Source organism: Pocillopora damicornis, chromosome 3 (assembly GCF_964200805.1).
Source record: "Pocillopora damicornis chromosome 3, jaPocDami1.2, whole genome shotgun sequence".
Taxonomy (NCBI): Eukaryota; Metazoa; Cnidaria; class Anthozoa; order Scleractinia; family Pocilloporidae; genus Pocillopora; species Pocillopora damicornis.
In genome coordinates, this window is record NC_142672.1 from 11,263,469 (window position 1) to 11,279,028 (window position 15,560).

Below are 15,560 nucleotides of genomic sequence, written 5' to 3' on the forward strand. Positions count from 1 at the left end.
ATACGTTCTGACGCAAGTATCAAAATATGTTTCTGCGGTAACATGCATGGAGAATGAAACTTGTTTTCACTTATCATAAAACGTCGATGAAGGAAAAACAATTCTTGTCGCCATATCTTTCATAGCGAAAATTGGATTCTTTTAAGGTCTAAGCTGATTAAAATTGGTGGTTAAAAAGTCAGATAAATGAAACTGGTGTTGTTTGTCTCTGAAGTTAAACTACTTGAAGCCATCCTGGCAACTATATTAAGGAATTACGCAGACTTTTCATAATTAGAAATATAATCTTTCCGTGACAAAATTAAAGCTGAAATACTGGGTGTTAAATTCGTCTGCTTTAGCTTCGACAAAGGTTTCTTTTATTTGCTCGAGTGAAAAGCTTTAACGTATAGTCATAGTGATGGTAAATTCCAAAGGATGAAAACGGAAATAAGAAATAACATAAACTAACTTTCTTTCCGCAAAAAATTATTTCAACGTCGGTTGCTGAAAAAGCGACCTTTTGTCGATTAGTGCGTCTTATGTTTTCGTTTCTTCTTTTGCCATGCTGATAAAATGTATGAAAGAATTTGCAGCAATCTCGTTTTTTATCATTTGTACTCTCTCTAACCTGCAAAAAGTGTGAGAACTAACTCAGTAATTTTGAAAATATATAGATATGTGTCGACCAGAGTTATCGGAATGGAAATGGGCGTTCCTATAATGTAAGTCGCCATTATTTAACGCCCCCATGATATAGAGAAATTTCCGAATTTCTTATCTTGTGTCGTATCTTGGTGTCTCAGAAAAGAATCACAGGTGATCGTGATATTATCATCAAATTGTTTAGGAGTTTCCATCTTGTCTATATCATTGGAAGGTGTATTGGATACATATATTTTTTACGTCTCTCTCGTGGAGAAGGATCCCATTTCACTTTCAACAAAACACGACATATCTGCGATAGGGAGATCCCACGCGAACAAAAACACAAATATTTTTTTTTGCGATATTTTCGCCGTTCCGTAAATTGTACCTAACCCTGGCCCACTATTACCGGTCTACGTACTGCCAACTCCCCCGCACAAACTGTTTGTCCTCTTGTGTCTTCGTTGCGAATTACTTCGATTTGATAAATGCTTAATGAGAATTAAAATAGATACGTTGGACATATGATCTTCATTTCGTTTTCAATTACTCTAAATCGGGGATGTTAAAAAACACGCCTACACACCCAGGATGGACAGATGCATCAGCTGACAATCAGCGACAAGTATTTTTAGACGTACGTTTTCTTTTCTAAACAAAGTAGGTCACGTTTCACTCTCTAAATAACTTGGGAACGTGATTTATTGTTTTCCGTAAAGAAAGGGAAAAAAAAACTAACAAGATGATACGCGCGCGATAAATAATGAATAAGCTTTTCCTTATTGACAAGCCTGTGGAAAGAGGTAGAAATATGTAGTGAGTGCCACAAAAGAAGTTCTTGACGAAAAAAAAAAACGTGTTTAGGTTTCACAACATTGTCATAAGCTATTCTAGGAAATTCAGTCTGTCGGTGTATAAAAAATTAAACCATAGAACCATAAAACTTCCTTTGATTTCAAAACTCTTGGGATGAATGCCATATTTAGGAGGAGTTATTTCCTCTGTTTGGGCGGACTGTTAAACAACAGCGATTGACGTTGGTCGTAGGCTGTTTACAGAGTTATTTCCGTCAATCACCTAATTGAAACGACAAACGAATTTACTGCTTGCCCTACCGGTAAGGTTAGTCACGGACGATGCTCCAAAAAAAAAATCCTACCACACCTAAGGTTTCTAAAATTATGCGTCACTTATATGCTAAGAATAATTGTTATTTCCTCGTATGTACTATTGATTAACTAATGGCTATCACATATCTCACCGATAAAGTAACATTCTGTTTTTCACGGTTGGCTGTTAAAATGTTTCTTGTAGTGTAGAATAACGTGTAAAATGGAAATAGTAAAAATGATAATGGAAGTAGGCGAAAAAAAATTAACAGATTAATTGAGTAATATTTTTATTTTTCCTATGGAAAAGCTTGGTTTAACATTGCACCGCTGATTAGTTTCATTACAAAATAATATTACTTATAATTAATGATTAATTATCAGTTTACGCCGACAAAAACTGCCTTAAATTTTTGAAGGAGACAGCAAACATTAATGAGATCTAATAAAATAAGATGGAATCAAAACAAAGATCAAGAAAAGATCGAAAAATTTTATAGATTCGGTTTAAGAATATCTTCAATGCTGAAGAATGCTCATTTCTCAGAGTCCTCGTTCTTCTTGGTCACGTGGTTAAAGAAACTCGTAACGGTAAGTGAAACGAGTGGCCCTGGGCTAAAGAATGGCAGGAAATGCGCAGTGGCAGCGGTAGGTTTCTGTTCTTCACGAGTCAAACGATTAGCAAATAAAACAAAATGAATGCACTTCAAACAGCATTTACTGCTGCACAGGTTTACAAACTATAGTAGTTCATGAACAAACTGAGAGAATCCAATTCTGTACAGGAAGAGATTATGACCGTCAATGTTTTGATGATTTTTAAAGAGAGCTATGAAATCTTAATTCTATTAAACTTAAGAACTCGGAAGTCACTCATTCACGACAAATTGGCTGCAAGTCTGACACTTAGCCTTTTAGCTAGACCCAATCTTCGTTACGTGTCTGTTTCGCTCGGTCATCAACTGAGATTGAAGAAGTGCAACTTTCGAAGCAAGTCTTCGTACTTCCCGCTGAGGAAAAGCAAAAGAAAATGGTTAATTATCAGTTGTAAGTGTAGGAGTGTTTGTGCGACAAGTGCAAGCTTTGCCAAATGGAGGTAAATGCCAGCAAATAATGATCACGGCCAATCTTTATAGACTAACTGTAAAAATTCATTCTAGACAAGATTTTAGAAAACTTATTCGACTACGAGCAGCGCCTCCTTTTCGGCGAGGTCCGTGACGCAAGTCAAGAAGACAAGCTCGCAAGCAAAACAATATCAAAAATGAATAAATAAATAAATAAATGAACCAATAGACAAAGTAAGAAAGAAAGAAATGAAGAAGAAAGCCGGAATGAGAGACATACAAAGAAAAATAGAAAAAAGTAAGGGAGAGGGAGAAATAAAGGATGGAAAAGTAAGGCTTCGAGCTCTGCAGCACCGAAGTTAAGTGTCACTGACTAAAGATATACCAGATACAAGCCCGTGAAGACAATTGTGATATCTCCAAGTCCCCCGAGGCCGAGGTATTTTAGAATTTAGCCACGCAATGAGTTGCCTGTGATCAAATAACTGACTTATCAAGCGACGCCAACCTTAAGTTCGTCATTTTCTCCACCGAGTATAGTTGTGTCAAGTTCCTTAGCAAATGTCTCCCCTCTGGAACGAACTGATAACTTATTCTCCTGAGGAGAGGTGCGGTGGCTGTTACTTCTCAAGGCCAAAGCTAAAAAAATCTGCAAAGAATATTATAGATAAAATCATTAGAACTAATGATCCATCAAATATTTTTGCTTACGCGCGATTGGTCTAAACACAGCATATGACATATATTCCTCAGATAAAACTGAGTGATATCCAAGAAAATTCTTCAATTTTCGTGAAAACTTAAGTCCATAATAGTTTTCTGATTTTACGCTGTTCGCATCGCGGACAAATATCTGTACATGTTTTCGCGTTAATTAGAGGCTAATGTTTATATATGGACGTCTTCATGTTACATGTAAGATATAAAAAAACATTGCGTTCTCGCAGCTCTCCGTGTTTCGGGATAGAGAAGATTACATTACTTTGATGGTCACGCCTACAGTCCTCTGGTGACATGTGTGCCTTACTCTTGTGTGACAGTGATAAATGGAGGCCTGCAAAATTTTAGTCTCCTTCGCAGCCATTGTTTGGTCTTGTCACGCAGCACCCTCTTTCTCTCTCTCTCTCTCTCTCTCTCTCTCTCTCTCTCTCTCTCTCTGTCTCTCTGTCTCTCTGTCTCTCTGTCTGTCTGTCTGTCTCTGTCTCTCTCTCGGTTGAGAGAGGGTGTTGCGTGACGAGACCAAAGAAAGGCTGCGAAGGAGATTAGCAGAGGTCTAGTACTGTTACATCATTTTCACATATAGAGAGAGGTCTTATCATCTTTTTATCGTATCCTTTTAACCATAAAAAAGATTGTGTTTCTATAGCGTCAACACTTTCTTAATGAACTAGGTGTTGCTGTATGGTAATACGGCAATCAACCCATTTAGTCGTACCTTGTGGGAAAACAAAAGCATCAGCGTGACAGAGGCACTAATGTTGATGTTTATAAAGTCCATGGCGTACATCACGTCAGGAGATGAGCCGCTACTTAGCACAACACTAAAAGAGATAAATATAAGATTCTGCTGCCAGGAAACTTGGGAGGGGAACGTTCATTAGAGAAGGGAAGTGGGAGAGGACGGTGCCTTCTATTCTGAAACGAACTTTTTGATTGTTATTAAAGAAGCTGATTCTGATCTGAATCGAGCAGTTAGATTCGAGCCATTTTCGGTCACTACGCGAAATTGCATCCACTTGGAGAGTTTGTTTATGAAGCTACATTTGCATGATATTGAAAAAGCCCACTCGATTATTGAACAGCTTGAACTATAATTCAAAGTAGCGTATGAAAAATGACTAACAAAAAGGAAAGAGACAGACTTCGCTGATTCTAAAATGTTTGCTCGCGGACGAGAAGACCCGTGGAATCAGTTGTTAGCTTTAGGCATTGCATTTCCATTGGAGAGGGAACTAATAACATGTCGTACAACACTGTTAAAGCTGAGCGAATAAAGTCTGGATGAGAGGTTGAGAGACTGGGTGCTTTCTTTTCCATTGTCTAGTGCTAAGACGGTTTATGAGCACTATATACTATTTATTCCCTCGTGTTTCAACAACTTAGCTCCTTAACCCTTTACACTGTACTCTAAAATCAGTATCCATATTCTCCATGCTATATTAAAGTTCATGGATTCTCCATGCTGTTCTCTATACGTTTCCTAAATAATGGTCTTTTCGCCTTCGGGTCGTTTTGCCTACGGATCGTTTCGCCTACCGTCTGTTCGCCTACGTCTTGAGTCGATTCGCCTAAGTCCAATATCTCAGTTTGCCTACGTCTTAGACTCCGTTGTATAACAATCATTGTATAAAACAAATGATTCAACTGAAACAAAAATTGATGTTGAATTGGCGGCAGGTGCATTACTTTCTTCATTACCTAATAGAGGGAAGAGATAAAGAAATGATGTTTCTATACTATGCTATCAAGTTTACATTGAAAGAATCAAGTTGTAGTAAATCGGATCGATGATTATAGCTTTGATGACACCGTTGATTGCCGTGTTGATGTTTCGATAATAATCTTCTGTTAAATGAGCTAGCATGTCCTTTTGAACGATATGTTAGTGAAAGTCTCACCTCAAGTCACAAGTCTACACAAATAACGCCTTAACTATATTATATATTTTTTTTCATCCAGCTAAGTTTGCAGATCGCGTGAAAGCGCACGAACTAACAAAACACTAATTTATAAATTTCATGATAGAACAAATCGCAACATCGATATAAACATTGAACCAGGAAGTAAAGTGGGAACAAACTAATTTCTTAAGTACCTTGTCCTTTTGAATGATATGTTAATGAAAAGTCTGACCTTCTTTAGTATGGGCCGCTTAAGTCACAAGTCTGCACAAATAACGCCTTACCTGTTATATGTACATTTTTTCATCTATGTAACTAAGTTTACGGATTGCATGAAAGCGCACGAACTAACAGCCAAAACATTAATTCATAGAGTCCCACTTCCTTTAGCATAGGCCGCTCGAGTCACAAGTAAACACAAAGACCGTGAACGGGGGTTTATTTCATCTTAATACTCAGTTTTCTGCGAGGTTCAACAAGAACTTTTAAACAATTCAGTTTCTAAGCTTTGACATATGAATCGTAGGCGAACTGACATATTGGAGGTAGGCGAACCGACTCTAGACGTTGGCGAACAGACGGTAGGCGAAACGACCCGTAGGCGAAACGACCGGTTACCCATTTCCTAGGGTGCAGTCAAGGAGAATTTGTTGTAAAATCATGAGCATCTTTCGCAGGTGATCAATTCCTTTATTCTCCTGTCCTTAATGTTTGATTCAGGGGTGATGTTGTAAGAAGAAATTAGATGTTAATAACATTTAGGAGTCAAAGGGTTAAGCACTCATTGTTTGTATGACTGCCCAAGCCTAATATCACAAAAATGCCGGATTCTGGGCTATTTTGTTCGAGGAAAAAAGACCAATGAGGTTGGAAACTCAGGAGCCTGAGAATGATTTTGCGTTACCTCAACACGTTGATGAAGCAGATTATAAAGGTGGCGTTGTATATGGCATAGCCGATGAATTTACTTTCATTGTAAACTTGTGGTACTTTTCTCACTTTGAAACTGAGCCACATTCCCCAAGCAAGGACTACGAAGTCAGCTGAGGGAAAGAAAGAAATAATCAAAAATTGTTGTAACGGAACTTGCTCTATTGGAATTGTTCCAGGAAAAAGTGCTTTACCAGATCGTACTTATGACAAATATACTCAATAAAACATTATCAGAAGTAGAGAAGTGTAAAAACATGCAAATTTTGACTAGTTCTTTGTGTATTAGGGAAAGCTTTAAAATTTCCAGGAATTATTTATGGATCTTCTGAAGTATGCTATAACATAGCTTGTGTACCACGGTCTCTGATAGTCAGTCCATCGAAGTATCATGACTCTTTTTCAATAGAATGCTAATTCATCGCATCGCATCGCATTCATCCCAATCATCTTGTCGCAAGTCCTGAGTGGAGAAATGCTTTATGGCACCGTGAGAATAAGGGTACTTACCGAAAAAAATAATGCAGGGACCAGGCTTTGCTCGAATCAGGGATTTCCTACCCCGAGTCCAGCGCGCTTATTACGCGGTAAACACATTTCTTAGGGAGAGAGATACCCTAAAGATTTCTCATCTTCCCTGGACACAGATTGATTTTGCTTCATTTAAGACATCCATGTATTTAGGTATCCGGCCACAATGAGTAGCTCTGATAGGCACTTACGTGATTTATGATGTTTTGTTTACCTGCCAAGATCATGTGACTAAACGAGCTTGTCGAGCATCTGTCGTATTTGAGTTTATCAACAGTAATACTTGATTCGATGGAAGGCGGCTGTATCACCATCCAAACGGTCAAGAAACTTGTATACAGCAATACAATAACTGCCAATCTCCTTAGCAACAGACTGTCTTTTATAGCCAACTTACGAGCGGAGCGCACGCGGAAAATTAACACCACTCTGGAGTGGAGGAAAAACGAAAGAAAAAGGAAGGGAAATGCATGGTTACTATTGAATAAGAATCATTGATCCTTTAAGCTTAAGATTACCAATCGTAATCATAATAATTCCCCCCTACAAGGACAAGATTGGTTGCATCTCGAGGAAAACTTGAACTTCCTGGAGTGAATTACCACTGTGACGATCGATCAACTGCTAGTATGAGTGTTTTGTTTGTTTGTTTTTTTTTCAGTGGTAGTTCTGACCGGCGGGCTGTTTCACGTCTATTATTGAAGGTCCGAAAACCTGAACTGAGGAGTGAAAGACTACGGGGGTTTGGATCGAGTCGCGTTCATTACGCTACCCGACCCAGACCTCCCTCATTTTCGCCCTGTCACCACTACACTCCGTTTACAATTTTCCTCCCCTTTACTAACTGAGGGTCTACAACAGGCTTCTTACCTCCATGTCTTCAGAGCCAGAGAACCATATACCAAAGCGAAACCCAGGTGATGTAACCAAGGTGACAATATGCAGCGCACTTCGGAAGGTTTAGGGAACGATACGATAAGCTTAAATCATGAAAGGGACATGCATCAACAGCTGAACTGGGATGATGGGTCTTACCTTTAGATTATTTTCCTAACGTTGTGTGGTGAGGATTTACGGGAGCCGACGTGACAAACGGCCAAGCGGATCGAGTGTAGAAAATTCAGATTTGTTTTAAGCTGTGTTTAATGTCTTCTAAGAGGAAAAATTTTTTCCCAACGTGGTTTAATCACAAACAAACAAAGTCATCGCGCAACTCTTGACCTCCCGCTCAGCAGTCCGATGCTTTTCCAGGTAGCTTATTTATTTTTGAGGGGCCTTCGCGATCGAATTGTCCCACTCGTGTACGCTAGGTAACCATTATCAACAATTCATATATACAACGTAGGTAAATAGTGCTTTTCGCGCGCGCTGATTGGTTAGTTCGGAAGAGATTAGCAAGTACTATTCACCTCTGAGCAGCCGAAGAGACAAAATCTCGCGTCAAGAGTTTAATTTCTGACCATTTTTCGGTTTCTGTCGCGGCTCAGTGAATATTCACCGGTATTTACCTCCATTTCTGTGAATAATTGTTAACCATTGTCTAAGTTATATTTTATCTTTCATTATACCGTGGCTCTCAAAAAGACCAAAAACTACGGGTAAAAAATTGACTCATTAAAAGTCTACTCACCACAGAGATATTCATTCATTACAATTAGTTGTGCTGTAAATAACTGATTGATGAAGTCAAATCACGTACCTTTACATACATCATTATTGCTCCGCAGATAATGACTTCAAGAAAACGTGGACTTGAAGCTTTGAATATCTAACAGACGGAAAGAAAATGTCACTGAAAAGAAAGCTGCCCACGAACTCATTCATTTCATACATCATAATAGAAATGCACAATTTCTGTCAAGATTTGGTCAGAGACATTTGATCTTAGCCCAGAGCAAGTACAACCAGGAGACTAATCTTATTCTAAGAAACAACTGTCAAGTATCTGGTTTCCGTACTTACTCGATCAAACACAGCAGCTTTCATTAACTTTTGAAGGTTTCCCATGGACAATGCCGGGTGTATGACTTTTAGGTTTTGGGACAGTAACACGGTGTGGAGTTTTATAATTGTGGTATTTTATTTAAAGATGTGCTCTCCTCTAAAACATGGTAAAAAAAGGGTTCATAACGTAACTTGCTATGCAAAAAAAAAAAGAAAAGGGTCAGATTCAGAGGCCTGGAAACCAGTACTTCAGTGACGAGCATTACGAACCCAAACTGTTCTGGTCTTGCCCTTTCTTTACCTTATTCTGCCAAAGTTTGAACACCAACGCTGCGAAGACTAGCGAAATGACGACAAAGAGGCAGTTAATTACAAGGAGAGAATATCTCAGCTTTGTATACACATAATACACGCATGCGCTGTCATCCACACATTCCTCACAGCCCTCACTACAAGCAAGGCACTCAAAGTGGTGCTCATAAAGGTTCGATTCGCCTCTCAGCATCTTGTCGTACTCTTCCTCCAGGACCTGCCCGGGATAGTATTTACGAGTTGCTGTGGGGTCTGGAAAATAGTAGCCTCGTTTGCAAGTACAGCGATAGGTGCCGCGTTTGAATCCTTGGAAAGGGACTGGTACACACTACAAAAAGATAGCTATTCCAAATTAAAATGTGGTACGGAGAGGGGGCAGGGATGGTTTCCTTTAAGTTTGTTATGGAATTAAATCTGCATGAATGTGATGTTTCTTAGTCTGTATAACTTGCCTTTGTGCTCTTTTTGCACCTGTGAGTTCTCATGAATGTGCTTAAGTGGATTGGTTTGGCTTGGTCACCAGTCTCTTCTGAGCTCTGCTGTTCAGCGGAGTCTGGGGCATCGCACTGATCGATATCTACATCCTCAAGAGAAATATCCACGCTTACTGTACCTCTGAAGAAGCAAAAAAAAAACAACAACAACAACAACAACAAAAAATGTTCAGCCAAGTTTTATTTCCAGGACTGCAGAACGTGAAGCTGTTCCCACCTTCTCAGCAACCCTTAATCTTAAGAAAGATCAATTGTTAACAATTTTCACGCTTTTAAGACCAAAAAGGTCTGAATCCTTTGTGAAACTTTGAACTACCGCTAATTCTGATCCCGCCGTCGAATGCTCTTCAAACTCTTCAAAGTTTGTGAACCAATCTCGCTTCCAGAGTATTTAGATGTTCTGAACTCCCAGTTTTTCTTTTCCCATACTTTTTGTCTCCCTGTGCAGATTTCTGCAAACATTTGAATATTTGTGCATGTTTTGCAAGAGAGCGGTTATTTTTCATGTTTTCCCTGAAATTTTACGCGGGAAATTGCCATACAGCCGACCAAAATCGATCCCCTTGCGCATGCCTGACCCTTGACCGCTGTATTGGGTAACGGGAGCTCTTGCACGAGATTGGTACTAAGCCGGTAACATACTGACCATACTCATGCGTCAAATGTCCTGTATAGAGCCAATACAAGCAGTTTTGGAGCTGTTCAGAAACAGATGCAAAATAAAAAGGTGTTGAATCTTAAGCTCGTTCGCTGGTATAAAGAAAGATGTTGAAACATTAGTCTCGTACGCGGGAGACACGATTTGTTTCGCAAAAATATTGCTCGGCATTTTGCTTCCATTCTGTTGGCCTTTAGTAGTCAACTTCGGACGGCAAAAATGACTAATTTGAATGAAATTAGTTTCATACTTAATTTTTTTCACGCAATTAAAATTCAAGATAATTTGGTTTGTTAACTGACTTGTTGATATAAATTGGCCACCGTTAAGAGTTTTTAAAGCTAACTTTTCAAACGATAGCCCTCAGTCTTTCGTTATGACAAAGGGCTAACGCTCGAAAGATAAGCTTTGGAAACTCTTCACAACGGCAATTTACATTATCAACTCAGTTGATTAGACCACACTTTCCTGTAAGCTGCCTATGTACTAAGTTTTCTCACAAAAATTGCATATGAATAGTGACTGCGTAATTACTACAGCTAAAACTCCATTAGGCCACTCAGTTTCATTAAGCCTGATAAAAATGTTGCAGTTTTCATTAACTACAACTCAAATCTTTAAAATATTTGCATGCAATATAATGAAGCAAACAATAACCGTCTGAGAAAAAGAAAGTGCGATATAGCAAACAGCTTGTTTTCCACCCCATTCTTCTTCATTAATTTTTTATTTAACTAGCTGGTTTGTTTGCGGTTTTTTCAACCGGTTCTATATTGATTGGTCTCCTAAAAACGACCGATTTCTAAAAACAACAGGGCTATCTGGAGCAGATGTGACAGTTGTTTTGTGCTCACAATATGCTACCATTCAGGCTATTTGTATCATAAATTTTCGACTTTTCCCTTGATATCCGCATATTTTTCTTTCAGACTTCTGTATGACGTGAAATCGTTACGCTAGAAAAAACGTTTTGCGACCCCGGCGAAGTCTCTGCCTAAACAATTCATGGAAAATTAGAAATTTGCTCTTTTCTCACGGTCAAAAACTCAACAAAATAATGTAAAGGTTGAATAATTGAAACCGGCCGGAAAAGCCTTGACATAAAAGTTAATACGATAGGCTCTTTATTTGAGAAAATGATTGCGAAATAATAGTTTTGTACTGTGGTCAGTAATAGTGACATATGCCGCGACAACCTGTCGAAAAAAACGTCAGTCTCTGCCAACTAACTCTATGTCACAAAAAGCAGCGATTTAGTTTTTTTGCGAGAAAACACGCTGTTTTAAGTTTCATTCAGACGGAAAATATGTTTTGGTTAGTTGCCATCGTCAAGAGTTCTTTACAAGACTATTCTCACCTGGACGAGTATCGATTGTTATTCTTAGATTCGGTTAATTTACTTTTTAACAATACTTTGTTATCGTTTCACAGAAAACTGCTCTTTAGGATAGTGTACTCAAATGATAGCGCACTCATCTTATACCATGAGACCCAGCCAATGCACCTGGCCAAGAATTAAGAAAACAATTGAACAACGATGATGAGGTTAATAGGAGATGGAGGCAAAATTATTCAACAAAAACCAAAACTTACAAAAATTCGCTGGTTTCGTTTAAAACTGGAGCAAGATAGGTTATCATCCACACTTTGCCACCAAAACAATCGAAATACGGCCTAGTCCACAAACCATCTTCGTATGTCACAAGTACTCGGTCGGAGGTTTCATTCTCGACAGTTCCATTCGCGCTTCCTACTGAATAAAAATCGGTCTCTTTCATCCAATCTGTTGACGTCTTGTTTCTGGTTTTCCGTCTGATTCCAGTCCACCAAATAGCGTTTGGGCTCGAAGAGTAATCGTAATCTGCCGTTCGCGCAAGATCTGTAACATGAATGCTTCCGTTCAATTTCTTGTCCTTGAACGCGTAAGGACAAAACCTTCCGTAGTCCTTGTACAAGTTTGGCTCGAAACATACAACTGATCCGAAAACAGATGGTGAGAAACGGACGATGTAGCGAACCATTTGATACAGCAAAATGTCATTCTCAACAATAGATTCGGCAATAGCGGACGAATTCACAGACCAGAGAGAAGTCAGGAGGTTGGCGACGTTGACTGCCATAAGAGCTTCGTTTTTCCACTTCTCGCTATCAAAAGACATGTTGAGCACTGCAACATCGTTACATCCAGAAGTGTCTTTTAGTTTATCGTGAATTTGGGCCACATATTGTAGCTCTCTCTCGAGAAGATTCCCTCTCAGGTTCTTTCCAGTTGCATTTACATATGTTATGCTATCCCAAGAATGTATCGATAATGCTGCAAACACGAAACACACTTGCCACAACTTCATCGATTCTTCTATTCACGCAAAAAGACGAACACTCACAAAGTTCTCCTAGACTGGTGATGAAGGTAAATTCGTTTTTTATTACCTGGACCCTTCGCTCGTGTGGCATCACAGCAGCTGCTCACTAAAAGAGGAAAAGTAATATCAAAAAGGAAAATACCATGCACGTTATGCAAGCGGAAGAGGAAACGAACAAATTATAATTGTGAGCTGACAAAACAGCCTCATATCAACAGGAAATTCTCATGCAATTCTAATTCCGACAATATGATATTGATTTCTACGATGCAATTTTTTCAGCAGTAGTAATAAGGTCTCCCGCCTAATACCACGATTTTAAGCAAGGAGTAAATTGAGCAAGAGTCGTTCCAGTAATGAGAGAAGCATAAGAGTTACTCCAGGCGCAGCCGATAGACGCACAGCTAAAGCGTGAGCTAATTCTTTCATAGCAGAGCATGCAGACACAAGTTGTGCACGAAAAAGAGGGTTTATTATAATTGGGTCGGGTCTGCCGGGTAATCGTATTATACCCGAAAACTATCAATAAATGACGAGGCAAAAACGACAAAGATATATTTCGTGACCAAATCTTTATTAAGAAAATTGTAAATTTTCTGCTAAGAAGCGAATAACGAACGAATTTCTTGCATGTACGAGACCATGTAATAGACTCAGCATGCTTGAATCATTGTTTACTAGAACTAACGGCTAGAAAATTGCGTAGATTTGTGTTGAAAATCATAAAAATTCTGAAATTGAACGGTTTTAAAATTAAATTTAATTAGATCAAATTAAATTAAAATCTTCCATTGAACAAAATTCTTTTAGGAAATATCAACACTGTAAAAATATAATAGTATCAATCGTTCGAAAAACGAACCGAAAAACTTACAAATTTGTTGCATTTACGAGATCCGTGTGGTAGATTTAACCTGCTTGAATCGAATTGTTGTTTACTAGAATTTACGACCGGAAAATTGCGTAGCTTTGTGTTGCATTCAAGCTGTCCACTTACAAACAAATGATGCTCACAGAGATGCCTATAAATATATCAATATGGCACAACGGATTAACCTCCCAAAGGTGCTTCTTGGTTTCACATACAGCGGGATTTTTTATTGTATCAGAATATACCCCATGGCAGAGATATCCTTATAGCCATTATTCCCACACACTTGAAAATCATCGCCTCCAAACGTAATAGCCGAGTCACAGCCTACGCAAGTAAACGGAGAGACCGTCGGCACGTCATCCATAATAATACCGATTCTCATTTTAATGGCACCTGAACACACCACGTTAAAACCCTCTTTGTTGCACAAATGCTGCAGTGAAGCCTGAGGACCCACTAACTTTTTCCAAACATTTCGACCCAGTGATGTTGGCAAGTACTAATCAGTGGAAAATATCGAATGCAGCGAACTGGCCGTCAGATTGATTGTGATAAACCTATCTTCGTCCTCGACTTTCATTCCAAGACAGACCTGAGTCAAGGGCGTATTCCAGAAAGTCGGCAGCTTGGTTTAATTTGCTGATAGTCGAACCCTGTGCATCCGCCGGGAATATCGATGCTTACCAAAACTTACCATCTCTCTTATTTTCTGTCTACAAACATTACGCGGTTCGATTCCTCGTGGACAAGACGAAAGACATCTTTAAACAATTATTTGTTGGCTAATATACGCGAAATATCTTTGACATAAAGAGACTAAAACCATGATAACTAGTATAGAAATATATCAGCACATTTTCCTTTTTTTCTCTGCAATTAAACTCTTAAACTGTGTTTGTCTTTAAGCCAGATCACCGCTTCGAAAATAAAAAAAAATAGGGAACGGCTCCTGGTAGGAAGAAAACGCTTTGCAAAGCTATGGTTTTATGAAATGGTACATTTTTCTTTTTTTTTTTTTTCCTAAATTGAGGAAACTGACCAAAGCTAGAGAAACTGAAAGAAAAGGCACATGGCCGGCCCTAACAGTGGGTGATCGTGAGTCTTATTTTTTTATATTTCGGATTGGTTGGGAGAATGACGCAAAAAAAAAATCACTTTATGCACCTGGGCAATATTCGACAAATGCATTCACCCTTGGTAAAACTGCTCCTTACAAGACAATGCTTTCTCTACGAGAAAAACAGAAAGCGATTCAAATTGGAAAAAATTGCAAAATAATCGACTCTACAAATGATTTTAACAGGCTGAAAATTACTTACGCCTTTCACAGTTTGTTCCAAAGTAGTCTTGTTTGCACTTGCATCTGTAGTGGTATGTTTCGTATATAGCTTGGCATGAGCCACCGTTCTGGGAGGGGGAACTTTCACAAGGACTCTGGAAATTAGAAAAAAAAACAAAAAAAAACAAGCAAACCCTATCTTTGCCGTTGCCTCAAACTTATATTTTTCGGATCGCAGGTGCAGGGTACACCAGTCAATGTTAAGATACAAAATAAGGCAGTGAGAATTGATTTGTTATTATCTTTCGATTCACAATTAGAAAATTGTGAAAAATTACTTTTGCTTAGTTTTTTGGATGGCAGATTGCCTCTTAGGAACAATTTCTACACATACACGTAATTTTTTTAAAAACGTAAGCCCTCATTAAGGGACAGCGAGACCCCCTGAAGTGAATTTTGTCATGGAGGTCAAATTATGTTCAAGGTAAAATTGTAAGTACCCGTAAGTCAAACTGTCTAAATGATAATCATTGTAGAAGTCACGCAGAAAGAAAACAGATCAAAATATAGTTCAAACAGTTAGTCACACTAATTTAACATTAAATAAACTTTAAGCATTTTAAAAGTCACGTAATCTAACAGAAAGAACTGGGGTCGAAACGTTTTACCGGTTGGTTGTAATGTTACTTTTCTACAAGTATAGCTTTCACTATTGGATCTAAGCCAAGCATTACGAAAGCTTTCAAGCAAA

At 38.6% G+C, this 15,560-nt stretch overlaps 1 protein-coding gene across 1 annotated transcript; it reads right to left on the reverse strand.

Moving 5' to 3' along the window:
* Window positions 1-2,009: 2,009 nt before the first annotated feature.
* LOC149048221 (putative G protein-coupled receptor CG31760) lies at window positions 2,010-14,992 on the reverse strand. The gene is made up of 10 exons (XM_089198944.1): window positions 11,887-14,992; window positions 9,594-9,756; window positions 9,131-9,469; window positions 8,585-8,653; window positions 7,756-7,865; window positions 7,100-7,314; window positions 6,329-6,467; window positions 4,239-4,344; window positions 3,312-3,452; window positions 2,010-2,746 (listed from the first exon to the last, which is right to left on the reverse strand). Exons 1-10 carry the CDS (start codon window positions 12,639-12,641, stop codon window positions 2,651-2,653), a joined length of 2,133 nt encoding a protein of 710 aa, XP_089055070.1. The 5' UTR covers window positions 12,642-14,992; the 3' UTR covers window positions 2,010-2,650.
* Window positions 14,993-15,560: the final 568 nt, after the last annotated feature.

Excerpts from the sequence above, each read along its gene's own strand:
- LOC149048221 (XM_089198944.1), bottom strand. The coding sequence starts at position 12,641 with ATGAAGTTGTGGCAAGTGTGTTTCGTGTTTGCAGCATTATCGATACAT. Across the intron at positions 8,654-9,130 it reads TCAAACTTTGGCAGAATAAG|ATATTCAAAGCTTCAAGTCC; the intron begins GTAAAGAAAGGG and ends TCCGTCTGTTAG. Across the intron at positions 7,866-8,584 it reads CAATAATGATGTATGTAAAG|CTTATCGTATCGTTCCCTAA; the intron begins GTACGTGATTTG and ends TCATGATTTAAG.